The sequence below is a fragment of the Paramacrobiotus metropolitanus genome, unplaced genomic scaffold (genome assembly GCF_019649055.1).
Source record: "Paramacrobiotus metropolitanus isolate TYO unplaced genomic scaffold, Prichtersi_v1.0 Parri_scaffold0000003, whole genome shotgun sequence".
Taxonomy (NCBI): Eukaryota; Metazoa; Tardigrada; class Eutardigrada; order Parachela; family Macrobiotidae; genus Paramacrobiotus; species Paramacrobiotus metropolitanus.
This window is the reverse complement of record NW_026570223.1, coordinates 3599240-3623435: the sequence shown is the minus strand read 5'-3', so window position 1 is coordinate 3623435 and position 24196 is coordinate 3599240. Positions and strand designations below refer to the sequence as shown.

Below are 24196 nucleotides of genomic sequence, written 5' to 3'. Positions count from 1 at the left end.
TTGGTGATTCGGACACTAACCACAAATCCATCTTTTTGCTTTAAAGCATGCAATAGCATGCAATATGCATGCGCCGTTTGAAACGAAACCAAAACTACAAACTGTTTTTGCGCGTTTACTAACCAAAATCAAACAAGTTAACTTCTGTCGAAACTACCAACATTATTATAAAAATTTGCTGCCTGGTCACTAATGCCTACAAATAACATAATTCTGCTAAAACAAGGAATGCGCGCCAGAACTGGCAAATCAAAGCAATACCAAAATAAATAAAAGGCTTCTTTGCACGTCAAGACCTTCATCAGCCATATGCTAACCGCAAAAGAACCACAACACAGAATTTAAAAAACGCTATTACACGAAACTTCACAAGCAGAGGTAATTAAGTAGATATTTTTAATCCAAATTACCAGAGTCAGCGTCTAGGTTTGGGAATCCGTTTGGTGCGGTGATCCATGGCATCCCATTCCTTGTGGCATTCTCTAAAGCATCGCATGCAGTACATATCTTTATCACAGTCTAAGCACACCACTACCGGATCTTCCGGACAAATAATACAAAACGAATCCTCATAGGAATCCACATCGAGTGGTGTATCGGGAAGCTTCTTGGACAGGATCCGCTCAATTTGTTCTGCTTCCTCGTCACTGCTGTCCACATCCATGCCACCATCCTTTTCTGTTAGCTTGCGGGATACTTTGGTTCTATCTGGTTTGGGCATTGGACTAGACGTACCGGAAGTGGAAATGCCCAGCGCTGCCGTTTCTGATTTCAGCCTTTGCAATCGCGCTTCCAGTTCCTTTATCAAATCCACATCATCATCTTCCAATTTTGCACGCTCTTTCATCTGTGCAATTAGGCTCTCGATTTCTTCCGACTCGGTTTTTTCCTCGGGAAATCGTAAAACCTACCGGTCCAAATCAGAGAAACAAAACACTAGCGAAAAAACATTAAAACGTTAGCGAACATGCTATTATTTATTTGAGTTTAGTTATATACTCGTGTTTGTTTGAGTTTAGTTTGAGTTTAGTTATATACTCGTGTTTGTTTGAGTTTAGTTTGAGTTTAGTTAGTTTAGTTAGTGAGTTTAGTTAGTTTGAGGTTAGTTTATATACAAATCCCAAAATCGCGAGTATCCATCGCATGCGATTATTTAATAAAAGAAATAATCTATATTAACACTCACATATCGACTGCGACATAGGTACAGTTACAACAGCATCTAGCTTTTTAACCCAACTCATAACTGTAATACGCAATACGATGGAATACAGAAAGTAAAAGTGAAATTGTTCGTAAAACATCTTACCGAATAGTCCGGCTGTCCAGACGTTCTGGCCGTGCTCGGATCCTGATCTCTCAGTTGAGCCAACTTCCCTCGAATCGCTTCTTCACTCAGAACAGGTTTAACCACAGCCATTTCTTCTTTCAATTTAACGAGTCGATCCCGAATATCATCCGTCTTCGCGTCAGGTTTTTGATTAGCCGCTGCGGCTTCCCTTTCTTGGGCTTCCCGCAACCATTTCGGACGATCATCAACGGCAGTCTGGGACCTATCTGACCGAGTTTTGTTCGAAGATTGGCCCACTGCGGCAGTTTGAGACATCTGCCCGCCATGGACAGATGGATTAGCAGCATTAGCAGCGCCGCGGTGCAATTGCTGTGCTTCTCGTAGCCATTTTGGTCGGTCATCATTGGGATCCTCCGCTTTCTTCTGCTGGCGAATACATGCAATACAGAAATGATGCTTGGCGTCTGCCTGACTAGAACGACAACAACTGGAGCACACTGTTCTATGGCAGCGATCGCATTTAACAGAGTTCCGCAGATTGGTGTAGGGTTGTCCACACATTACGCAGGTAGACATGGCTCCGATTTAAGATTGTACGATGCAGACTAATCTCGCTGTCAGTACTGCCTAATCTGTAAACACCTGTAAATACAACTGGACTCTCTAATCAAGAATTACCATATCACTAGTAAAAATGTACAATGTACTTCACTATTCTTCGCAGAACTGAAAACGAACTGAAAGTCTCAACGTTTCAACATCTTGAACTTTGCATTGCTATAACCAAAACAAATATGCAAATACAGATATACAGTAGGCATAACAAATCGGCGCACTATGTGCTGCATGTAAGTCTCATTTGCGGGCTATGTTAACCACGCTCAGTGCAAATAAGATGGACATCGTAATAGTAGATATTATCGAACGCGAAAATTAACAGTTATGAATGAAAATTTAAGTTATAGCATATGTGTCTATGAATCTTTATCGCAATCATGATGTGGTGCACTGGCATATCTCTGCACTTCAAACTTGTAACTTTTGTCAAAACCAAAACAAATACTTGATAAGTGGCGCACGCTTCCTCCCTGCGGGTGGCAGCATTGAAAAACGCTGGAACCATACAGTCAGGACTCAGAACATGTTTGAATTTTATCGCTCAGTGTGCGTTCCTCATTTTCCTGATCACGTTTTAATTTTTGTCTGTAATAGCGCTACTGTAAACTTCTTAACTGGAATCAAAATGCGTGGTATGCTGTTATGATAAAGTTTAATCAGATCTCAAAGCGCGATATGGAGAGCGTTCATGTGCATTTTGATTTATCTAGTGGGAGCCATCACGAGGGCAAAGTGAAGGCATCGCGACTGCTCTGTTAAAGTGAACATTTTGCAAGTGCTTGATTGCCCTGATTAAAGTTGCCACGACATAGTTGCAGGATGAAATATGCCGCAGCTCATAATTATTATGCTTTCTTTCGGCTTTCCGGGATGCCCTTGCGCAGGATTGATGGTTTCTGATTGTGGAGTTGGTTGCGTTTGCGAGTGCACGTGGACATGCCATGATCAAGCCAAATTGTTTCGTCAGTGAAAGTAAAAACTATGAAAGGCTGCACCACTTTTTATGAATTGTTGGCCACGGAAACATTATTGTTACGGACGCGATATCGATCAGGGACTGGGAGTGCATTATTCAACCGAAAGGAAGGTTAAGATAGTGCAGCCGGAAGCGTGCAGTACGCTCATGCTGATGTGTGGCATGGATATGCGAGCGGAAGCTGTGAGCAAACTGCAATTCAGAATAATAGATGTTGCGGTTTCGTGTGGTAGGAGAACGCGGTCTGATTGTTGAATCGCCCCTGTTTCTGGGCGGTAGTGTTTCGGGAAACACTTGCAGAGAAACTGATACGAGATGATAATCAGCGCAAAATTCCTGTTGGGAATTATCGTGATATCCTTTGTGGGATTTGTGACTTATTTTCAGCTATTCAGCTCCTCATCTCTTTTGGTTTTGATCTCATCGTCTTCTCGCGGCGTGTCGTTTGACGGAAACACCGGTAAGAGACATCGTTCAAGCAAGCTGTAGTGAATTTGTTGATTAATTTCTTATGGTAAATATCATAAAATTTTAAAGGTGGAGATGGTTTAATTGTTTCTGGACTACTTGAAGTTATAGAGATGTACAAGTAGGAAAATGTGCGCACGAGTGCAAATGATTGAATTTACTGTTTCGCTGATTAGTGATTACACAGTTGCACATTTCAGATTGGTTTACTAACGATACTAACAATGCTATAAGTTGCAAATTGTGCGCAATAAACTGCCGCTACATACGTATATTACTGACGAGTAACGACTGCCGAATTTGTATTTAGTTATCTAACATTAATTTTCTTAAAATCAGTTTTACTAATTGCTTTGTCATTAAATTAGAAATTTCAGTTGGTGCACGGTTGCACCTAACTTGTAAGCGTGAGCGGCAAAAATTGCGAATGCCTTTGATCATAAAGTCAGTGTGCCAGGGATTGTGCTAGCAATTTTTGCTTATCGACAATGCATACTTTTATGCGATTTGAAATGGCCGCTCATGTATTCGATTTCATAATCCGTATTTTACAAATGCGTGCATTTACCGTAATTTTTGCAGAAGTGATTCAGCTGGAAGCGGTAATAAGGAATGTCACAAACGCAACGGTTATTCAGATTGGATCAGTGTATCCCAGTTGCACAGGTATCTGAAATTGAAAATATATTTCGAATTCTTAATTCACATCGATTCTAGTTCGAAATTTTAAAACCCTTGAGTGTAAATTATGTCGACAAAAGTTGTTCCCAACACCAGTATTTTATCGCTGACCTTCACCATTTCCCAGAAAAATCTGCCAAAATCGGTACGGTTCTGATGCGGGACTTTGGCGATCATTCGAAAGAGGTCTGGCTGATCTTCCAGCTTCATCCGGAAAGAATTATAGATGCAGGCCTGCTGAAAGTGCGCGTCTTTCACAATTCAAGAAAGTTATATACAACACATTACGACGTGTGTAAAAGGTTTTTGCCTTCCTTGAAATGTCCACTTTCCATGGAAAGCCAGACTTTCGGCCTTCAGTACAAGCTTCCGTTTTTCATGTTTTCGGTGAGGTTAAAGATACGTAAAAATAAGTGAGACTGTAAAAAGAAATTTTTTCAAGGTATACAGACGCTGCACAGCAATGAAAAACTGCCTTTAGTAAAGGCCCTTTACGTTTTCTTGGTGTTCGGACAAATGCCTTTTTGCTGAGTTTTAAATTTTCCTCTTTTTTTAGGGAAATTATGGAATTGAAGCATGGACAGTTGACCAAAAGGACCACACATTTGCCTGTATTCTTGCCAATTTAACTGTTTGATTCCTTTGGCTGGAATTCCTCGCTGCATGCCTTGCTACTACGTGTATATGGCGTAATAAAGACATATTCTTGCTACAAAGTTATGGTTCTCCTGGATTTTGTCAAGAAACCTTCTGCAGAGGATTCTTCCGGTGGCATGAAGTGTTCCTTAACCGTTATCCTTTTTATTGTTGGTGACTTCAGTTTTGCAGTTTGAGTTCAGGTTGGAAGTGGGTGGGAATGTGCTGGGTTTAATTTATGCTTTTCGCCAGTGTTTGGTAACGGTGCTGTTTTGAAATTTGAAGTTTTAGTATTTGAATCATTACTGACAGTGAGATTTCAGTATACAATTCAGGATTTACACGTCAATAAATCAACATTCTGAATGACAAGATTTTCGTTGCAAAAAGTAAAACTTTAAAGTTATCAACACAGTCCGACGGTAACAACCGGTACAACGTGCACACAATGGTATCTATCACAGCCAGAAAACGAGTAAAAAAGCCGAAAAAAATAGTAAACTGAGGCGATCACTTGGATATCAAAGACTTTCGGCAAGCGTACGTCACTGTTGGGAGCACGACTGGAAAACTAAAGAAATAAAAAAAAAACACCCTGACAAAATAAGAATGTCAATAGCGCCAAATTGAGCGGAATGGGGGCTGTTTGGTGTTAGTATTAGGGTTAGTGCGACGCCTACTGGAAGACTCTCCCGGTGGCTGCAGCTGCTGTTCCTTGTTGCGAAACTGACTGGCAGGCAGCGGCTTCTTGGACGGTATGGCAATGGTTTTGCCCAGTGGATTAATGGTTTTAGCTAACTGGTCGTCACGTTCAAACATCTTCATCTTCTCGTTCAAATTCTCTGCGTTTTCCAGCCAGTCCGCAATCTGCCGTTGTAGTTTCGTACGCTTCTCGCTCGCTGGCATACCTGCTAATATAGCAAAAGACCTTTACCGTTAAATTCAATTGTACGGAACTGTTCAAAATCTGCATGAAAGACAAACCACCACATCCAACCGCTATATAACACCATATCGACTGCGAAAACGAACATTTGAATAACATATAAACATGTTTACAAACGTATTAGGCCAAACAAATTATTGAATTATATTGTACCGTGTACCACTGTACGAGATCATTATGACAGCCTGATAAACCATACCTCTGGTAAATCGCATAAGCCGCTCAATAGCCACTTCATAATATTCCATAGCCAACTTATAATGTCCTTGGTTTTCCTAATAGCGAAACATAAGTGTCCTTCATACTTGTAAACAGTAGACGTTTCGTGTACCATGTATTCTGCAGTGCTTCCTGATTCTAATGCAGCAATGATCGCTGGTTCAGTTTCGAATACTCTTTTCAGATAATCCATAGCATTCTCATCAATGAATTCGATATCGTGCCCAGGACTCGACAGCAATGGCAGTCGGCCTTCCGCTCGGATGGTCTTCTTAATTTCTTCCGTGCGTGCCATATAAGCTTGCACTTTCTCCTTGATAGTACGTTTTTTGGCCTCATCCGTTTCATCTAAAGTAAACAATGCACACTATTATCACAAATTCACAATTATTCAAAGAGGAGAAAAATAAATAACCTACATGTCAATACGGGAACAAGGTAATCCAAGCCAGCTAAATAATTCTTCACGGCATCTTCATAGCACTGCTTCTTATCAAAATCACCAGCGATTTTGCATAGGGATAACTGCAATTATTAACTGAATAAGCAAAAGAAAATACCGTACTAGAATTTAAAAAAACTTACGGCTTTCTCATAGTTGGAATCCGAAGGAAAATGCTCGAAGTCCAAAAACGGATGCTTAAAAAATTCTTCAAAAGATATGCGCTCGTTCGGATCGTGCTTGAGCAGTCTGTCGAGAAGATCGCGGCACTTGTCAGAGATCTTTATATCGGAAGGGAAGCTTATCGGGTATCCTTCGGCTATTTTGGCTAACAATTCTTCAAGCGTTCTCGAAGAGTATGGCGCTCGGCCAAATAAGCATTCTATAAATAGCACGGTATGTGTTGGTGCAGATTAACCAATATGACGCACTTTTAACAAGGTGTACCGCTTACCATAACAGATAACACCGATCGACCACAAATCGACACGTGCATCGTATCCTTTGCCAGAAAACATTTCCGGTGCCATATACAACGGTGAACCGCGCATATCGTTCGCTCCATCCGTTGCTTTCAGATACTGAGCGAATCCAAAGTCTAAACATTAATTTCATTTTATAACCATTACACAGCAGAGTTTATAATAATAGTATTGATGAATAAAAACGTTCTAACAAATTTGAAACCATTTCCTTAAAACACAAAATACTGAATGAAGTTATCAAGAAATGAACTTACCGGCGAGTTTTAAGAACGGTTCACGACTTGAGGAAAGCAAAATATTTTTTGGCTTTAGATCCATATGAGCAACATGCTTTGAGCGGAGAAACTGCATAGCTTTACCTGCAATTCAGCAAAAAATCTGACATAACTACTTAAAAACTGCAATACTACCAAATAAAGACAATAAAACGGAGTTAAAAGGCTTAGTCATTTTAGTAAGTAATGTTTCAGTTGCTGTACCACGCACCTATCTGCTGTACGAAGCGACGGCAAATCGCTTCCGGCAGACGTCTCCGCGTCCGGATAAAATTAGACAAATCACCGCCCGAACAATATTCCAGGATTAAATAGATGTTATCCGAATCCCACTACATAAAGTAACAGAAGCATAGACTTATATCAGGAATGTATACAAATTAAACGGCATGTTGTACAGCTTTAAGTAACCGGCCAAAGAACTCACAGTGAAATCTTTCATTTCAACGATGAAGTCGTGTTTTAGACTTTTCAGAATTTCAATCTCCAGTAAAATATTCTCTATCGATGCTTGATTAAGCCGGGCTTTCTGGATTTTCTTGATGGCCACGGTTTCATTCGTCGTCTAAATGGGAAACGAAATTTCCATCACAACTCAAAGTCTCAAACAGATAGTATCACAAAAAACTAACTAATCTAAACAAATACAGAAAATACAGGTACTCTGCCATACGAACCAGTGGAACCACCGATTTATAGCTGTTCAAGAAATGCATTGTTTTTATGTTATAAGAGAAAAATCATCAGCAGAGCCACGACGGATGATGAATGCCAAAACGATCACTAAAAACAGTAGCTCCTGTTTAATCGAATACAAGTACTTACTTTCCAGAATGCCTTGTAGACATTGGCGTATGATCCCGATCCCAGTCTTTCTTGGAGCACGAAATCCGTAATCAGTGGTCGTTGAGAAGTGGGACTTTTCGCTTCCCCACTTAAAGGGCGAAGATTGCGCGATGATCTCATTTTCGGTATTTACGAAAACACGCTAAATCGTTATAATGATTAATTAAGTCCTCAGCGTATAATAATATTGACCAGGCTGAATCAGGTAAGAAGTATGCAAATTGGGAACATGAGCCATTTACGGCGTGTAAGCTTGTTCAGTGGAACAAAAACACCACTTCAAGTCAGCTCTCGCGCAACAACGCATCTGGGCCATCTGAGTCTGCTCGTCATTCGACATGGTACTCTAACGGGATCACCAGGGTCAAACCATTTCACACCTCGGCATTGGGTCCATCATAAAACATGACCACAGTCAGCAAGATTAAAAGTGACTTTCAATGGATTTTCATTGAATCGTACAGTAGCTTTACTGTCGAGTTTATGCTGCTCATCTCAAGGGCCCAGAGGAAATTCGCAACCAGAAATGAGTCAACCACTTACGCGCGCAGCACACTATACCAACTACAGCTGAATCACACGATGACTAACCGTTTAAACGATTGATCGACTGGGCTAAAAAACGAGCGCAGCCACGAGCGAAATCAGTATGTGGGAACATGCGCTATGCTGTTCCAGATTTCTGCAGTTGAAAATCTGGAGAAGCGCCGCATACATACTGCTCCACAGGCCAGTCAACCATCCCGATTTCCCACAAATAATCATGTGGTGGCGAGTGACGTCACTGCGTCGATAGTGCTTCCGGTAAACCGTATCGTCAGGGCGGGTAACGTGGTCTGGCAGTGAACAAACAGCAACCGCCAGTCTTTTCCTTGCAATGTTATGGTTTCAAGTCAAGCTTCAAAACATCGAAAATAAACAATGATAATCATTTGGGTATTTTTCAAACTTTCATTGCGAGTTCAATAATAATTGTCCGTTTTTGTCCCTCCACCTCACCTTTTTGTAGTGAATAGAAATGTGAAGTATTAGTAATTAGCTGCTAACTTGTTACCGTTTATTCCTATCCTGTAGCTCATGTGGTGCAGTGGTACGATCTTGCGAAGTACTCCGAAGTGATATCCTTGGTTCATGGTACATCTGTCCTTTGCATTATTACTTACTTTTAAGCGATTGATGAACTGACTTATCTGCAATAAACAGATAATACGGTAACCATAAAAATGTCAGTTGAGAAATGGAGCATTTTTAATTTGCTCACCGCTGATGTGCGAGCGCGAATACGACTGTTTGCTGTTTTGGGAGCAAATGGGAACGAAGGTATTTACTAACCGTTTAGTGTTTACAGTACATAATTTGCTGCTTTCTTACGATTAATGAATTCTGTGCCAGTACTTTTTGGTATCTGGATTCTGAAATTTGTTATACATAATTTGTTTAGCCATTCATTTTACATTTGAAGCATTAATCCCACCTGAACGCACTTTATGTTGCTTTTTTGTCGTAGCGATATTCATTACGGATGATGACGAAGGTAAGGAGAGTTATGTATCGTACAGAATATTGATTTAATATGTATCTGTTTACGGTAGAAAAGCATCTGTATGATAAAATTTTAAAAATGTCCAGATCATGTTATTGTTAATGCACAAAGCTTGGTGGATAGAACGTAAAAGAAACATAGTTTTTGTGTTCAGCTGATTTATTGTTAGTATATGAATGGGCTTTTTCGTAGCGTTTGGCTTTGGGACGAACTACAGCTACTGCTTGGGATACGGCGACTATGGCGCGACACTTGAACCGCGAAGGATAGATGTGAGTAATCGTGATTTTAGGATCTGGTTAATTATTTCTGTTATGCGCTTAATTTTGCACCACAATTAAAGTTTCAGTGATTAGTTGCTAACTTGCACCTACAATTGGATACTGTTTATTCATGCAGGCATTGTGCGGGCAGAAAGTCAAAGCTTTCAGCTATGGAGCAAGTCCGCATGGTCAGTATAAACAAATTTGTTGCGTCTTCCATGAATCTTTGCAAATGCATTTGGCGGTTATTTATATATGCAGTTATGGCCATCACGGGTGAAGGCGCCGTATATGCTTGGGGCCACAATGGACATTCCCAACTGGGTAATGGTACACAGTCGCTGTCCAATGTTCCGGTATTATCCGGTGCGGGCTCTGGCATGCGCAATGTCGTCCGTGTGGCCTGTGGGAGTTTTCACACATTGGCTTTGACCGCGGAAGGAGAGGTGCGTTTTGTAATCTGCTCGCATTACAGTTGATTTGTTTACAACGAAAGTTGATATCGTCAGTATGTCTTAGCTAACGACTTTTGCTTCGCTGAATTACATTGTATGTGAAGGTTGTAATCTTAGTATTAAGATCAGTTTTTGTTGATGCAGGTATTTGCGTGGGGTCAGAATTCCTGTGGTCAGATCGGCTCGGGATGCTTAGCCAATCAAGCTCATCCTCGAAAAGTCACTGCTTGCATTGGGCCTTTCAAAGCTGTCGATATCGGTGGGTTAACTTGGTCATCGTTCGTCTTTTCTTGATTGCATGATAATACTGATATGCTCTGACATGCCTCAGTTTTAGCAACAGATGTTGCGGAACAATGCTCAGATGGCATATCTCTAATTGGTTTCTTTGTGCTGCTACGTGCCACGTAAAAGCAGTGCAAAAATGTTAGTCTTTTGTTAAGTTAGGGAGACCGGCCTGGATTATTGAAACCGGCCACTATGCTGTCTCATTATAAATTTCTTATTTACAGCTTGTTCTCAGTCTTCCTCCTTCGCAGTACTGGAAAACGGAGAGGTAAATTGTAAAATGTGCGTGCGTGGATGGTACCCTTTTTGAGCAACTCGGCTGTTTTGCGCAGATATACGCATGGGGATATAATGGGAATGGCCAGTTGGGATCTGGAAATGCCATCAATCAAGCCACGCCAAGTCGTTGTACGGCTTTGGCAGGCATTGTGGTGACACGGGTGGTATGCGGTTACGCACACATTTTAGGTAACCGAGTTCGACGAAAAGTTTAGACTGTATAGTTTTTTATTGTTGCGTGTTGAATAACGATGAACTGCTGTTGTTTGTAGCTCTTACTGACCAAGGGCATATTTATGCGTGGGGTGCAAACACTTACGGACAGTTGGGAAATGGGACGAAGTTGAATTCATCGATTCCTGTTCGAATTGCTCCGGATTTGGGACGTTTTATCGATATCGCAGCGGTTCATGCTGCTAGTATTAGTGCTGCCGTGACCGATACCGGGAAGGTTAGGGTCCTTGACAAATAACATAATCTTTATCGACGTCTTCGGCGCGCATATTCCAGTTCTTAACGTTTCTAAAGTACAGAGTTTCCGTAATTTGTATGCTTCACAGCTGCAGAATGTAATAGTCGGGATGTATCATTCGACGGAAAAGCTAACCATTCTGTGGTGCACTCTTTCGTTTATAACGTTGCGTTTTGCAAGCGCTTAGTATATGTGCTTGAAGAGGTTCGATTTTATAACTGTCAGTAATTTTCCGATGTCGATCACGATTATTTTGAGTTGGTGTAAAAGTATCCATTGCAATCTAGTATTAACGTTATAACGATTGTAGGTATATATGTGGGGTCAAGTTCGCGGGCAGTTCGTCACAGTTCCTCTGGAATCGCCGTTTGACAATCTTGACGATGTTTTCGCATGCTGTAGTCATCCGGCTATCACTTTTCGGGCTATTCAAACTAAAAAGAGCATGCTGAAAGATTTGGTTGCTGCTGCATTTAATGATGAAGTAATTTGATTTTGGCAGAGTTAAAATTTTGACTAGTGGCAAGGCTTGAAACGAACTGGATAACTGGATATTGCGATTTGCAGAATACAGCAGATATTCGTTTTGTGTGCGACGATGCGCCGGATCGTCCGATTTTTTGTCACAAATCCATCCTGAGAATACGATGTCTGTATTTTCAAAAGATGTTCGCGGAGCCATGGAGTGACCGCGAAAAGGAAATCATCACCGTGCAAGATTATCCTTACAAAGTGTATTTTGCCTTTTTGAAGTATTTATACACGGAGACCGTCAGTCTGGGGACCGATGAAGTGTTGCAATTATTGGATTTGGCTAATGCGTACTGTGAAGAGAATCTGATGCATGACTGCACAAACCTGATCAAGCACGGTAAGCTTGCCATTTTACTGTGCAACAAACGTTTTATATGGTAATGTATAACTTGTACAATGTTGACCTTTGTAGGTGTGGACAGTGCGAACGCTGCATTTATATACGACTATGCGCTGCGGTTTAATGCCAAGGAACTCGAGGAGTACTGTTTCCGGTACATGCTGAATCATATGACTGAGATTACGCAGACTAAAACTTTCTTGAAGCTGGATGAGACAACCGTAAAGGTATGCGCGTTCAGATCTGAGAAATTTATTAGCAGTAATACAAATACAGTACTTACGTTTATTTTGACCGTATTGTTAACAGTTTATAATAATATATATATTATATTATATTTATATTTATATTATTACAAATATTTTTTCCTTTGACTTTATGAACATGCTGTTGATGCTTTATCGTCTTCATTATTGCAGAATTTTATCACAAAGGCATCACAGAATGGAGCTTTCAGGACCTAGTAGAAGTCGCATTAACCGAAAATCGGTAATTGATTGGCGAAATCGTAAACAGCAAATCTTCGAAGTCATTGTCTGTGGCAAGATTAACAGCATGTATTAGTTTATACAATGTACTCGTATAAGAAACGTGCTTTGGTACACTAGAGCCATGAATCTTACATGTAAAATTCTTAGAAAATCTGTTGATGATTCTGATTGCGCTGACGAAGAAAGGTCACAATAACTTTTGTACAACGACTTCCTTGGATGTAATAGCATGATGAATAGCTGCTGGGACTTTTTGTACGGAATTTCAAATGCGCTATGTGGCATTTATATTGTATTTATTAATGACTCATGCTGACGCTGATTTCTGCATAAAGCACACCGCGGTGACATCTATCCATAAGATTTTCCGAAACCTTTGCAATAACCGGAAGCCGAGTGGTATCCTTATGGATTAACCAAGGCACGGTTTTTTGTGTGCGGTTGAATGTTTTGATCATGACACATTCTTCACCTAAGACAGCAAACGTGCATTTTCCGTTAGAGACTTGGCTGTACGAAGCAATACTTTTGAACTGCCGACGCATATTTTGGGATGGCATCACTTTTATGCATATCCGTTTGTGTGTTTATCTTTCGGCAGTGCCATTGCAGAGCATATTGATCATCTGTATAGAAAAGTATTAAAAAATCAAACAATACAAGCACAATTTCGGCAAATTTTTCGCTGAGGTCTTTAATATCATTTACCAGTCCGTGGCATATATTATATCGTCGCCTAACCTTGGTGAAGATCATTATCAAAAAATTGCTGAAAAAGTATAGGCAAAAAATTGTGTTGTGTATAGTTTGTGTTGCCGGTCTAACTTACTGCTGACTTACAATCTGTACTAAGCGTGATTATTATTTATTTTCAAAAATGGCGAATTTACTTTTCTCTGTGCTTTCGGTCTTACTTTTTATCACAAATGCATTTGGAGAAAACATTGTAAGTTTAATTACTGTAACATCGAATTCAGTGTATTTTTGTCAGTGCTTACCCCGATTTACCGTTGGAATTTCTGGCTGCAGGTAAAACGTCAGGTCGCACTTACGCCTACTTGTGGTCAGTCGTTATATACTGGAATAACGTACGAACAAGCGCCCCCTGGAACATTCATTGTAAAAGCCACAGCAACCTCGCCAGTAGGAAACCAAATGACATGGTCCATACAGGATACCACTTTTGGGCGATTTTCTATCAATCCAGTCACGGGTGATGTCAGTGTAGCTGGATCACTTGCACGAACGGCTATGCAGCGTTCTGCATTGGAATTCCGAATTCGCGCCACCGATACTTCTAACCAGCTGGTAATAATAACTACTGAGTAAATACTAATTGTATAGAAAACTGCAATGTATGTTTGTGTGTACGTGTATACGATAATTATGTTTTCTTTACGATAATCCCAGATAATAATCAAGTAACGAATTTTATTTCTGTACAAAACTGTCCGGCATGCTATGATATTATTAAAATAATGATTGGATATTGCTTTTGAAATTATGATTACAAGTGTTAATTTAGTCAGGAGTCCATGTACACTATACAGAGTAAGTTTAAATTTTTGCTACTTTAATATGAAATTTGTCCTTCTCAACTTCGCTGGGTTTACGAACTGTATTTTACATGATTAAGAGGTTTTGTATTTTATAGCGTTATTTCTTTCCAGTATTGCGAAAGTACAGTGCGCGTAAACGTTCAACCGGGCGCCGGATCCGGAACCACCCAACCCGTAAATCAACTGTACTTCTCCCAAGCTGCCTACACTTTTACCGTGGGTACCGTTACATATGGAACGCCAATTGGCCAGGTGTCGGTTAACGCCAATGGGCAGTACGTCACCTACAGCATCACCGGCACCAATCAGTTCAGCATCAACGCTCAAACGGGTCAAATCACCGCCAACAGCAACTTGGCAGCCGGGACCTACACCTTCACCGTCACAGCGCAGAGCTCCAACGGCGGCACGGCCACCACGACAGTTACCGTGCAGGTGACCTCTGGTGGTCAGCAGTTCACACCGCCCAGCTTCTCCCAAACCTCGTACAGCGTCCAGGTGCGTTAAATAGCCTTACCAGGTTAACTGAAATATGTACGAGTAAGATGAAAAGCATTCATCATTAACAGTACGTACTGTGAAATGTAAACGTCGCAGAACAGCGCACAACTGCACTACGAGTGAGTCCCTTACTTCTTAGAAGTTAAAATCATGTATGCAAATTTTTGAGAAGTTACAGACTTATATACAGTACGTAGAGTAAAAATACATTTAATCACTTAAACTTTTTAAAATTAATCGCAGACAATGCGTTAAGGCGATACTGACTATAAGATATTTCCAGATTCTGCCTTTAAAAGAATTTGCTGCTTTGCAAATAATAATAAATATATTAACGTTCATAACGATTTTATGACAATATAATGATATGATATTCCGCACAATGCATTAAGACTGCAATTCGCAGCAGTTCTAATGCAGTTGTATTAGCAGATCAACTTTGGCATGTAAAATTAATATGCATTAGTACATTTGCAGACTGCATCCAGACATACAGAGTAGCTGCGGCTATTAGCGTTAGTTGTTTCACTTGTTTGTATTTAAGAGGTTTTGCTTTAATTAGGTGAGCAGTTGTTCAGCCGGTACTCAAGTGGCCCAAGTGCAAGCCGGTGGCTCCGCGACAACACCGACACAGTATTCGTTAACTGGAACATCTCTTTTCGCCATTGATCCAAGCAGCGGAAACCTCAGTGTAGCCCAGAATATCCAATCCGGAAGTTACACTTTTCAGATTTTTGCCACTTCGGTGGCTGGGCAGGCTACGGCCACTGTTACCGCTGTGGTTAGCTGCAGTACGCAAGGCAACGCCAACAATCAGCAATACTATTTCACAAGTGGAAGCTGTCCTGCTGGCACTCAGCTAGGCAGTATTTGCGCTAATCCGGTTTATGGAAAATAGTTATTTTCCATCTCTGTGATAACTATGCATGTCTAATGCCACCAGAATATCATTACATTATCGAATTATCTATTAATTATATAATATTGTCCGATGGCGTTTTTTACAATGGTGTTACATCCGTATTGCGGGCGGAGTGCTGGACACTCTGGTACTACGAAAAACTTTCCAGATAAATTTTGTTCGAGATTCGAAGAAAATCGGTTTCGCTAAGCTACCATCATGCTGTTGATCCGGGTAGTTCATAGACATAATGCACCCAGTTTACAATACAAATCCCCCGCAAGTCGCTCTGTAAGTGACTTATTAGTTTACGCCCTCTATGTCCTAAGTACAGGCGGGCGCATAACCGAAAAAATTTCGTCTAAATTCGCCGCCGGTGGTGCTGTTCCCATTATACAGATGTAGATGTAGATGCCGTATTTCCTCGCTGAATTTCTATGCTGATCCGTTCACACAAAAACTCTGTTGCTCGCGGTTCGCCCGATTGCGAACAGGCCCTGGTTGCTAAAGGCGATGATCATGTAACGCACCGTCAAATTAACCGCCACATCAATTAGGAAGTAGCAGCTAGAGTAGCAAGAGAACCAGTTCCTGCGAAATTAATGTGCGTAATTAACCAGCTGCTATCTCTTGATGTGTTGCAGCAAAACTCCAACAATCAGTTAATTGAAATGCAGAATATTAAGCAGTCTTCTGCGTACAGGCACGTACTCTGTGCGTATTTGAACATACGTAGAAAATTACAAATTCCGTGCTTGCAAACTTGCGCGTAGGTCAACCAAGAAACTGTTGTTCGAACAAAACATTTTAATAATTAGCTGATGGCGACGCCACCTTGCTAATTATGCTAATTACTTAAATACTAATCATGATTATCTGCAGCTCGATACGTCCTCAAACTGTCCTATGTCCTTCGAATTGAGTTGAATCGGAAGTTTGTCAGCTCATGCTGCGTAATCGCTGCAGGTTTTGCCGGCAACACGACGAATTTAGTGTGCATAACTGATGTAGCCATAAGCACAATTATGTATGATTAATCTACTTTTCTGCATGCAATAGCTTTGCCGTGAATTGACTAGAGTAGTGAACATCACTACCAAGTGCAGAACCGCCTGGAGCTGATCTATTACACACGAGTAGACTGTTCATTTGGATAATTATTATACAGAAACATTTCTGTACTTACTTAAACACTGCATGGCGTCTTTATATACGTAGTGTCTATTATTATTGATACCAACAAATCAGGAAGGAGTTATTAAGACTTAAGTATAACCTACACATATGGGCACCCAATTTTGTAGTAACACTACTTACAATTAGACGTGGGACTGATTTAAAGCTGCATTCATGAAGTCTGTACTAAAGGTCACCGACGGCGCCCGTTCTTGTGACAAATCATATGATTCCCTAACCACGACGACATTTCTCTCGACACTTATTGTGGCACTGACCACATGGTTTACTGCTGGTTACAGTTATGCACAGGTCAACATCCCACAGAATCTGATCATACGATGGATTCGGCAGATTCAGTGCTTGCGAATTTCGACACCGATCGTTAATACTTCTGTGCAACAAAGTATGCGGATAACGCCTAACGCCACACACCCTGAAAACTTGCTGTGGTGCTCTTTTGTCCCCGACAACGAAACATCCTTGCATCTGCGTCATAATATTAGTCTAAGTGTTATTTGGGGTCTGATAGGATGTTCGGTGATGCTAGGGGTTTTTGTTGGCGCACTAGTGACGAACAACTTAGTCGAACGGTTCGGATTTCGCAAAGCATTCTTGATCAGCAATGTTACTGGAGTTATTGGGAGTTCGGCCGCTGCAAGTGTCGTATTTGCACCGTCATTTGAGATATTCATTATAGGTAAGTTTGACCGTATGCTTTCAGATACTACTCGTACTCGTAGTACTGTATATAGATATTTTATTATGTTGTCCGCATAGACTACTCGTACCTTTTCTCATGTCAATTAATCTGTAATAGCGAATACGCAAGCGAATTACTCAAGGCAGTACTAAATACTAATCGTACCTGAAGATTACCTTGTACTGAAGAAAAGCTTAATCCAATTTGAGTTTTTGTACAATTCAAGAACGGCAGGATATTTAATACTATTTAGAATCTTTAATATCAGATTATTCTGAATTCTAGTGCAGAATCGCATTTTGTAGGACGTTTGATTTTCGGAGTGGGAGCCGGTTTCGGAACTTCCGCCTGCGTTGTGTACGCAGCCGAGATTAGTCCAATAAAGTATCGCGGTGTGCTGAGCGTCCTCATCGCCTCTTCACTCAGTTGCGGGATGTTAGTGGCCGACATACTCGGGCTGCCTGCGTTCTTGGGAAATGAGAATTACTGGCAGCACATGACATGGCTACTTCTGGCACCCAACTTCGTTTTTTTCTTGTCGTACACGCTGCTACCGGAAAGTCCGCGCTGGCTGGGCCGAAATGTACGCGGCACTGCAAAATTAACAGCAACACTCCGACGTCTTCGTCATACGAACAACGTGGACAACGAAGTAGCGATGATAACGAAAGTAGCCATGAAAACGAAAGTAGCCACGAAAACGAAGTGCAGCACGCAGAAAAACTGTCGCAGAAGCGCGTATCGATTCTTGGCCTGTTTCGGGAGCCATTTCTGCGCAGAAATATCACGGTGTGTTTACTGGCCATCTCTGCCCAGCGGCTTACCGGGTTTCCCGCAATTTTTGTCTATTCTACCGAAATCTTTCGCATGTGTGGCTTAGCTAAAGAGATCTCCTCGTATGGATCAGTGGCATTGGCGGGACTTCAAGTTCTGGTGGCAATCCTTGGTTCACTGTTATTGGATAAAGTCGGGCGGCGACCGGTTCTTTTAACCGGTCTCTTCGGCTGTGCCCTCTGTACACTTGCTATGGTCACCTTTGCGGCACTATCCGGATTCAACATCTGCACTGAGTGCCGTTATGGGAATCTGGTCGCGTTAATGTTCTTTATGATTTTCTTCGTTATCGGACCGGCGAGTGTGCCGTATCTCCTGCCGGCGGAAATGTTCGGACTGACATCGCGACAATCCGCATCCGCCTTGGTGCTGGTCGTCAGCCTGGCTCTGTCAACGATTATCACGGCGGTCTTTCCTATTATGCAAGTATATTTGATGGAGTGGACCTTCACAATTTTCAGCGCTATTACGCTAGTGCTGGCACTGTTCCTTTCGGTTACACTGACCGAAACGAAAGGGGAATCGTTTTTGGAAATACAGAAAAAACTGGAGGACAATTTTTTGGGGAATTAGGGATAATGACAAAGGGTCCTCCTTAACGCCTAGCAGCAATGACAGTACTACCGCAGAGTCTGCTTGAATCGCTATAATAACTGCAGCCTGAACTTCAAGTTCGAAGGAAAGGTTTAAAGTTGTAACTCGAAGAGAAACTGAAATAACCTACTAAATTACTACAGTAATTGAAATAACCTACTAAAGTAAGTTGGAAGGCGCCTTTGTTTAGACAATCTAACAGGCGATGTACGTATGATATGCCATATATTATTATTGTATATGGCAGTAAAGCATTTTGTTACGTGGCTAAAGCACTTAATGCTGTCATGTACTAACTTGACCTTTGACAGGTTCTTGTATATCTTAATTATTGTTCTGTACGATTATGTAAATTGTTCATTTGTTTTAAGTAAGATAAATTAACAGAAAGCAGCGATGTATGCTGTAGTACGAGAAATATGTTTATTTCAAATATTACTTAGTGTTTATTTTGATATATGGCCGGGATATGCAAGTTTTATCCATAGACAAATATTTTTGCTGGTGACATTCTTGGTGGTCAGTTGCTTATTTCCGATGTGCCGACACATATACAACTGCACCTGTAAATCCAGCTGTACAATGTCATCGAACAATGAACAATTGCGTATAATGCGGTACTTGTACAGTACATACTCGTAACTCGTACATAATTGCCAATTGTAAATGGTGGCTATTGGCTGCTATTAAAATCGTAATTAGTAAAAGTGCTATTCAAACGTCCTACAATATCTGTAACCACTACAGTTGCAAATACAGGTACTGTATTAGAATTTTTTAAAAGTAGTACTGGAAGCGCTAATTATTTTATGATTTTTGATTATTGCCGCGCGGTCTAATGGATAATGGTAATTTATACCCGTAGTTGTAACACTAGCGCTTGCACACGTTACCGCAACTGTAGAATTTTATTCTTTAGCAGGCATTTACCTATTCCGGCAAACCTATTAGGTGCAATACTTGCTCATACTGATGAAATTTAAAAACATGTGGAGTAAGCAATAAAATTCAAATACAGGAAACAAATGGGAAGCAAAAGAACAAACACGAGAAATGACGATATTCAAACACTTCTTTGGAAACAGTGAAAGATTATCTATAACCTTTTGTAACAGGACCGGATTTCATTGTGGATTTGTTAGCTCACTATTGTCAGCAATCCCACTATAAATGCCAGCCGGCTGCATGAACACATGTCATAGAAGGCAAAATACTAATATGAAAAATTGGGCAATGTTGCATAGAGTCGTATGGAATCCTCCACTGGGAATTAGCATTTAGATCGTGAATGAAGTGAATTGTTAGAAAGTATATAGTTTTATTGTGACTACGTGCTGCGCAGATCCGCAAATTTGGATACTTATACGAAACCTGAACCCAAAAGTCTTATAAGAGCAATCTCCCAAAATTCGTGTTCATAAACGTGCAAAACATGGCAACCAAGACTTTTTCCGTTGTTTTAATGCTGTTCTCGCTATCCTGGCCAATCGATGGGGTAAGTAATTACGAATAAGTTAAAGTTAAATAGATAATTATTTTCGACTTATCTCGTAGTGCAGATTTCACAACGTGCTAGAGTTCACATTGTGGACTACGTAATGTACGAGTACATAGGCAGGTATTCAAGTGCTCAGTCCACTACGATCGACGAGTACATGCTGAGTAATGCGGAAGATATTCCTTTTTTGAAACAGAACCTAAAAATCAGCAAGCGTCAGATATCCTCCACACCGACGTGTGGACAGTCGCTATACACGGGAATAGTAAACGAAAACAGTCCGCCCGGCACATTTGTGGTACAAGCCACCGCCACTTCGACAACTGGACAGCAGCTCGTTTGGTCCATTCAAGATACCACGTTCCAACGATTTTCTATAAATCCAGCCACGGGAGCGGTGAGCGTTGCTGGATCACTGGCTCGCATGTCCATGCAGCGCTCGGCCTTGGAATTCCGCATCAGAGCAACCGATCCAATTACCCAACTGGTAAGAAAACACGGTGACCTTTGTGGCGCTAACCGCTACTCGAGTAGTAGTTGTTTAGCTTTGGCAGAAAGTGTGATTCCCCATCGTAAATGCGGAACATGTGCAAATCTAAACTTTAAGTAAAAATATGACAAATTTAAACTCTGCGTAGTATATTTATTTGTAAAAATAACTAGCACTACCCAGTAAAGTGTAGAATAGAACTGGGCAAAATGTGCAAGCATGTATTAATGGTGCCGCTGCTTTATTTTGGCATACTGACAAGTGAGTTTCAATAATTTTTTTGCGTTCGCTTGTTTTTTTTCTCAGTATTTGCCTAAGTTTGTATGTACATATTAATTATCCATTGTAGTATTGCGAAAGTACGGTAAGAATCAACGTCCTTCCGACCAGCGGTACCACCGGCACCGGAACCCAACCCACATTCGGGCAAAGCAGCTATACCTTCGTTGTCGGCCAGGCGACATACGGCACGCCTGTAGGACAAGTCTCTATAACCAACCCTGTCGGCACAACACTCTATCTTCTGTCCGGAACCTCCTCCTTCGCCATCAATCCGCAAACGGGTCAAATCACCGCTAACGCCAATCTCAGTCCCGGCGTATACACCTTCACCGTAAACAGTCAGAATCAGTATGGCACTGGGATAGCCACGGTAACGGTGCAAGTGACCAGCAGTTCAACAGGTACCGGTGCTGTGACCTTTCCACAGACATCCTATACGTTCTCCACCAGTAGCTGCCAAGCCGGTGTGCCGGTAGCCCAGATTGCGGCCAGCAGCACAGTGGGAGCGATACCGTATTATTCCATCACCGGAAGTAGTCTGTTCACGGTGAATGCCCAGTCGGGGCAGATCTCGGCGGCGACTAACCTTAATCCGGGAGTGTACACGTTTAATGTGGTGGCTACGTCACCGACGACAGGGCAGAGCGCTACGGCGACCGTCACACTAACCGTCGCCTCGTGTTCGACTACAGGTACGACCGGAACTAGCCCGAGTTTCTCCCAGTCCTCGTATACGGTTTCCGCAACTTCCTGCACGCCAGGTAGGGCATCACATGATCAATAACTAATTGTCGAAGGTCATGACGTTTTGTGTTTTAGGCGCTACCATCGTGCAAGTAAGTTCGTTCTGAGAAAACCTTCCAGTTACTGTAGCTAAGTAAAAATAATATAAGACGCAATATAGTATATGCGAACAAAGAAGCCTACAAAACCGCATTAAATTCAGATACCTTCAAAGGGAATCAGCACGTACAGCCTTTATTACTTTTTGCTTTCGTCATATCTTTTGCAGCTAGGTATCTGGTTAATCATGCAAAGAAGTACATGGAGATTCAGGTTAACAGATTTTGATTTGACTATATAATGTTGACACTCCAGTATTGCTAATGAATTATTACTCTAGGAATTTATGTAAGCTTTTACTAAAAAATGTTGTAACTGGAAGTAACAGAACTATGAAGGCACGGAAAACTACACCTGGACCAAAGGCAAACGCTAACAGTTTGAAGTTTTGAACAGACGCAGTACGCACTATTAAAATCGTGCATAGTCGTAACTGCTTGATGAATCATGTATCAGTGATCCAAGATTACCAGCATCCCGGTGGTAAATGAGTTATATAACAGCATAAATGCGCACGATTACTTACAAAACCATATAATTTTGTGTATATTCTTGTGTAAATTTAGGTTCAAGCAGGCGGCGCCCCATCGACATATTATTTATCCGGTACATCCCAGTTCAGTATTAATCCATCCACTGGCATGCTGACTGCATCCCAGAATCTAGCTACCGGAACGTATACATTCCAGATTATTGCGCAAAACACGTACGGGCAAGCCACGGCAACACTTACCATTAACGCTAACTGCGGTACTTCAACATTCCCGTCTGGACAATATTATGTCACACAAGGCACATGCCCAGCGGGATCGCAGCTGGGAAGTATATGCTCCAGGACGTTCGGCTGATTAGCAAGAGAGGAAGTCCGTATTATACTGTAGTTTCTATGGCTTTTTACTTCGTTTCATTTGTGAACAGTACAGATAGAACTGTCGATACAATCTCATAATCATTTTATCCCACCAGCCATCTCTAACATTATCTGTGTCAGTTTTGTTAGTTTCAGCAATTAATTTTTCTTGCCAAAAGAGAATCTGAAACTTTAAAATAGAAAATTTTCCATGGATTGTAACTTGCAACACTGAAATTTTAATGCAAGTACAACGTACACAGCTAACTACTCGTAGCCTAATTAGCCGATACGTATTCCACTGGGCTTCCGCGCTTTTGTGAACATTTCCATTGGGCGACCGAAATTTTTGTTTAGCTGTGTGAATACAATCAATAATTCAATATACACAGCTTTGTATAACGCAGCTATATCATAATATCGATAAACATAATAAATATGTATTCTGCAGCACTTGTAATACGGTACGTGTAGCAGTGTAGCTAGTGTAACGAGTATACAGTTCAAGCGTAAGTTGTGGTAACTAGGAGAGAAATTGAACAAAACAATTCTTTCACATAGTTAATGCATACTCAGGTAATAGATTACCAACGTAAATACTTTTAATACGAAATTTACCGAACTTGCTTTTTACTCAGAAAATATTTGGAGTCGTCGCCTAATGAACACTGAAAACATACAACCGTTACGTGTAATGTCAGAACAAAATGTTTTGGCTGTGCCGGCTGAACAAATCCCTATGCATATGTGTACAGGCGTTTCTGTGTGTGGTCAAAGGAAATTCAAAGGATAAATAAAAAATTTAGTATTTGGACGTTACCCTCGACAGCGAAAGCGTCCGCAGCATTAACGGACACTTTTATCTAATTCCCATAATGTACAAGTGGTGTAAATTATTTATGTAGTGTAGTGCGCGAAGCTCAAGTACTCTTTTATACGTCGGTAGTTAAACTGTCAGAAATAGAAATACAAGTGTGTTACGCCAAAGAACTGAATGCCGGGAATGAGGAATCAATAAAAGCTGTAAATAACCTGGATTCTGTTATGCATAACTGGATTACATAGAATCCTAATTATACACAACATTCGTAATAAACGTAAAAACAAGTACATTAATCCCTTTCAGATGATAGGGAAAAAGTTTTCTCGTTTTTGTTACGTCGTTTTGTTCACCAAAGCATTACGCACACAAGGGACCCTCGCACCGGGCCCGTATATGCGTACGAAAAAGTAGAAACTCCGGATAATGGATCCGTATTCCATAGCGTATTGAAAGGGCCCTGGTCTAATGGGTTCATCGAATATTATATTCCGTGACCGCCATAGTAATCATAACAAGGAAGCTCCTGCCGGTTCAATCAATGCTAATCACCCACGAATCCCAGACATTACAGACTCGCAAAGTAATAATCTAAGT

General features: G+C 41.1%; 7 protein-coding genes across 12 annotated transcripts; 5 read left to right on the top strand and 2 right to left on the bottom strand.

Annotated features, from left to right (window-relative positions):
• Positions 1-101: 101 nt before the first annotated feature.
• On the bottom strand, positions 102-2509 carry LOC129591663 (abscission/NoCut checkpoint regulator-like). Of its 2 annotated transcripts, XM_055487414.1 has the most exons (3): positions 2355-2509; positions 1310-1933; positions 102-907 (listed from the first exon to the last, which is right to left on the bottom strand). In XM_055487414.1, exons 2-3 carry the CDS (start codon positions 1865-1867, stop codon positions 416-418), a joined length of 1050 nt encoding a protein of 349 aa, XP_055343389.1. In that variant the 5' UTR covers positions 1868-1933; positions 2355-2509; the 3' UTR covers positions 102-415. The 2 variants fall into 2 exon arrangements, with proteins under 2 accessions (XP_055343389.1, XP_055343382.1); XM_055487407.1 differs by lacking the exon at positions 2355-2509 and having other exon boundaries at positions 1310-2033.
• On the top strand, positions 2445-5036 carry LOC129591687 (uncharacterized). The gene is made up of 4 exons (XM_055487438.1): positions 2445-3345; positions 3936-4019; positions 4162-4421; positions 4591-5036. Exons 1-4 carry the CDS (start codon positions 3201-3203, stop codon positions 4669-4671), a joined length of 570 nt encoding a protein of 189 aa, XP_055343413.1. The 5' UTR covers positions 2445-3200; the 3' UTR covers positions 4672-5036.
• On the bottom strand, positions 4941-8970 carry LOC129591598 (serine/threonine-protein kinase ULK3-like). Of its 4 annotated transcripts, none has more exons than XM_055487308.1 (11): positions 8883-8970; positions 7863-8781; positions 7465-7602; positions 7249-7369; positions 7017-7121; positions 6732-6875; positions 6421-6659; positions 6255-6360; positions 5948-6183; positions 5816-5891; positions 4941-5581 (listed from the first exon to the last, which is right to left on the bottom strand). In XM_055487308.1, exons 2-11 carry the CDS (start codon positions 8001-8003, stop codon positions 5283-5285), a joined length of 1605 nt encoding a protein of 534 aa, XP_055343283.1. In that variant the 5' UTR covers positions 8004-8781; positions 8883-8970; the 3' UTR covers positions 4941-5282. The 4 variants fall into 4 exon arrangements, with proteins under 4 accessions (XP_055343283.1, XP_055343301.1, XP_055343273.1 ...); XM_055487326.1 differs by having other exon boundaries at positions 4941-5241; positions 5351-5581; positions 7863-8920; XM_055487298.1 differs by having other exon boundaries at positions 7863-8921.
• LOC129591614 (RCC1 and BTB domain-containing protein 1-like) lies at positions 8762-12916 on the top strand. Of its 2 annotated transcripts, XM_055487348.1 has the most exons (14): positions 8762-9017; positions 9087-9203; positions 9391-9417; positions 9619-9698; positions 9826-9877; positions 9951-10135; positions 10289-10403; positions 10657-10700; positions 10765-10900; positions 10984-11162; positions 11494-11667; positions 11751-12054; positions 12130-12284; positions 12477-12916. In XM_055487348.1, exons 2-14 carry the CDS (start codon positions 9107-9109, stop codon positions 12519-12521), a joined length of 1593 nt encoding a protein of 530 aa, XP_055343323.1. In that variant the 5' UTR covers positions 8762-9017; positions 9087-9106; the 3' UTR covers positions 12522-12916. The 2 variants fall into 2 exon arrangements, with proteins under 2 accessions (XP_055343323.1, XP_055343314.1); XM_055487339.1 differs by having other exon boundaries at positions 8762-9203.
• Positions 12917-13290: 374 nt separating this feature from the next.
• LOC129591654 (protocadherin Fat 2-like) lies at positions 13291-15723 on the top strand. The gene is made up of 4 exons (XM_055487396.1): positions 13291-13494; positions 13578-13856; positions 14219-14605; positions 15171-15723. Exons 1-4 carry the CDS (start codon positions 13426-13428, stop codon positions 15504-15506), a joined length of 1071 nt encoding a protein of 356 aa, XP_055343371.1. The 5' UTR covers positions 13291-13425; the 3' UTR covers positions 15507-15723.
• A 2037-nt stretch (positions 15724-17760) lies between these two features.
• On the top strand, positions 17761-18937 carry LOC129591677 (solute carrier family 2, facilitated glucose transporter member 2-like). Its single transcript, XM_055487426.1, has one exon. It carries the CDS (start codon positions 17890-17892, stop codon positions 18793-18795), a length of 906 nt encoding a protein of 301 aa, XP_055343401.1. The 5' UTR covers positions 17761-17889; the 3' UTR covers positions 18796-18937.
• Positions 18938-19998: 1061 nt separating this feature from the next.
• LOC129591627 (mucin-2-like) lies at positions 19999-23192 on the top strand. The gene is made up of 5 exons (XM_055487360.1): positions 19999-20311; positions 20511-20801; positions 21154-21847; positions 21906-21922; positions 22496-23192. The coding sequence occupies exons 1-5, from the start codon at positions 20249-20251 to the stop codon at positions 22775-22777; spliced, it is 1347 nt and encodes a 448-aa protein (XP_055343335.1). The 5' UTR covers positions 19999-20248; the 3' UTR covers positions 22778-23192.
• Positions 23193-24196: the final 1004 nt, after the last annotated feature.

What these genes read in the sequence shown, in the direction of transcription:
- LOC129591663 (XM_055487414.1), bottom strand. Translation starts at nt 1,867, where the DNA reads ATGTCTACCTGCGTAATGTGTGGACAACCCTACACCAATCTGCGGAAC. An exon ending in CTGGACAGCCGGACTATTCG is followed by an intron (nt 908 to 1,309) that starts GTAAGATGTTTT and finishes TTGGACCGGTAG; the next exon opens with GTTTTACGATTTCCCGAGGA.
- LOC129591687 (XM_055487438.1), top strand. Translation starts at nt 3,201, where the DNA reads ATGATAATCAGCGCAAAATTCCTGTTGGGAATTATCGTGATATCCTTT. An exon ending in GTCGTTTGACGGAAACACCG is followed by an intron (nt 3,346 to 3,935) that starts GTAAGAGACATC and finishes TAATTTTTGCAG; the next exon opens with AAGTGATTCAGCTGGAAGCG. An exon ending in TTCCGTTTTTCATGTTTTCG is followed by an intron (nt 4,422 to 4,590) that starts GTGAGGTTAAAG and finishes CTCTTTTTTTAG; the next exon opens with GGAAATTATGGAATTGAAGC.
- LOC129591598 (XM_055487308.1), bottom strand. Translation starts at nt 8,003, where the DNA reads ATGAGATCATCGCGCAATCTTCGCCCTTTAAGTGGGGAAGCGAAAAGT. An exon ending in TTGAAATGAAAGATTTCACT is followed by an intron (nt 7,370 to 7,464) that starts GTGAGTTCTTTG and finishes TACTTTATGTAG; the next exon opens with TGGGATTCGGATAACATCTA. An exon ending in GCTTATGCGATTTACCAGAG is followed by an intron (nt 5,582 to 5,815) that starts GTATGGTTTATC and finishes TTGCTATATTAG; the next exon opens with CAGGTATGCCAGCGAGCGAG.
- LOC129591614 (XM_055487348.1), top strand. Translation starts at nt 9,107, where the DNA reads ATGTCAGTTGAGAAATGGAGCATTTTTAATTTGCTCACCGCTGATGTG. An exon ending in GGGAGCAAATGGGAACGAAG is followed by an intron (nt 9,204 to 9,390) that starts GTATTTACTAAC and finishes TTTTTGTCGTAG; the next exon opens with CGATATTCATTACGGATGAT. An exon ending in TTTCAAAGCTGTCGATATCG is followed by an intron (nt 10,404 to 10,656) that starts GTGGGTTAACTT and finishes TCTTATTTACAG; the next exon opens with CTTGTTCTCAGTCTTCCTCC.
- LOC129591654 (XM_055487396.1), top strand. Translation starts at nt 13,426, where the DNA reads ATGGCGAATTTACTTTTCTCTGTGCTTTCGGTCTTACTTTTTATCACA. An exon ending in CCGATACTTCTAACCAGCTG is followed by an intron (nt 13,857 to 14,218) that starts GTAATAATAACT and finishes ATTTCTTTCCAG; the next exon opens with TATTGCGAAAGTACAGTGCG. An exon ending in AAACCTCGTACAGCGTCCAG is followed by an intron (nt 14,606 to 15,170) that starts GTGCGTTAAATA and finishes TGCTTTAATTAG; the next exon opens with GTGAGCAGTTGTTCAGCCGG.
- LOC129591677 (XM_055487426.1), top strand. Translation starts at nt 17,890, where the DNA reads ATGGCTACTTCTGGCACCCAACTTCGTTTTTTTCTTGTCGTACACGCT.
- LOC129591627 (XM_055487360.1), top strand. Translation starts at nt 20,249, where the DNA reads ATGGCAACCAAGACTTTTTCCGTTGTTTTAATGCTGTTCTCGCTATCC. An exon ending in TATCCTGGCCAATCGATGGG is followed by an intron (nt 20,312 to 20,510) that starts GTAAGTAATTAC and finishes TTTTTGAAACAG; the next exon opens with AACCTAAAAATCAGCAAGCG. An exon ending in CCGATCCAATTACCCAACTG is followed by an intron (nt 20,802 to 21,153) that starts GTAAGAAAACAC and finishes TATCCATTGTAG; the next exon opens with TATTGCGAAAGTACGGTAAG.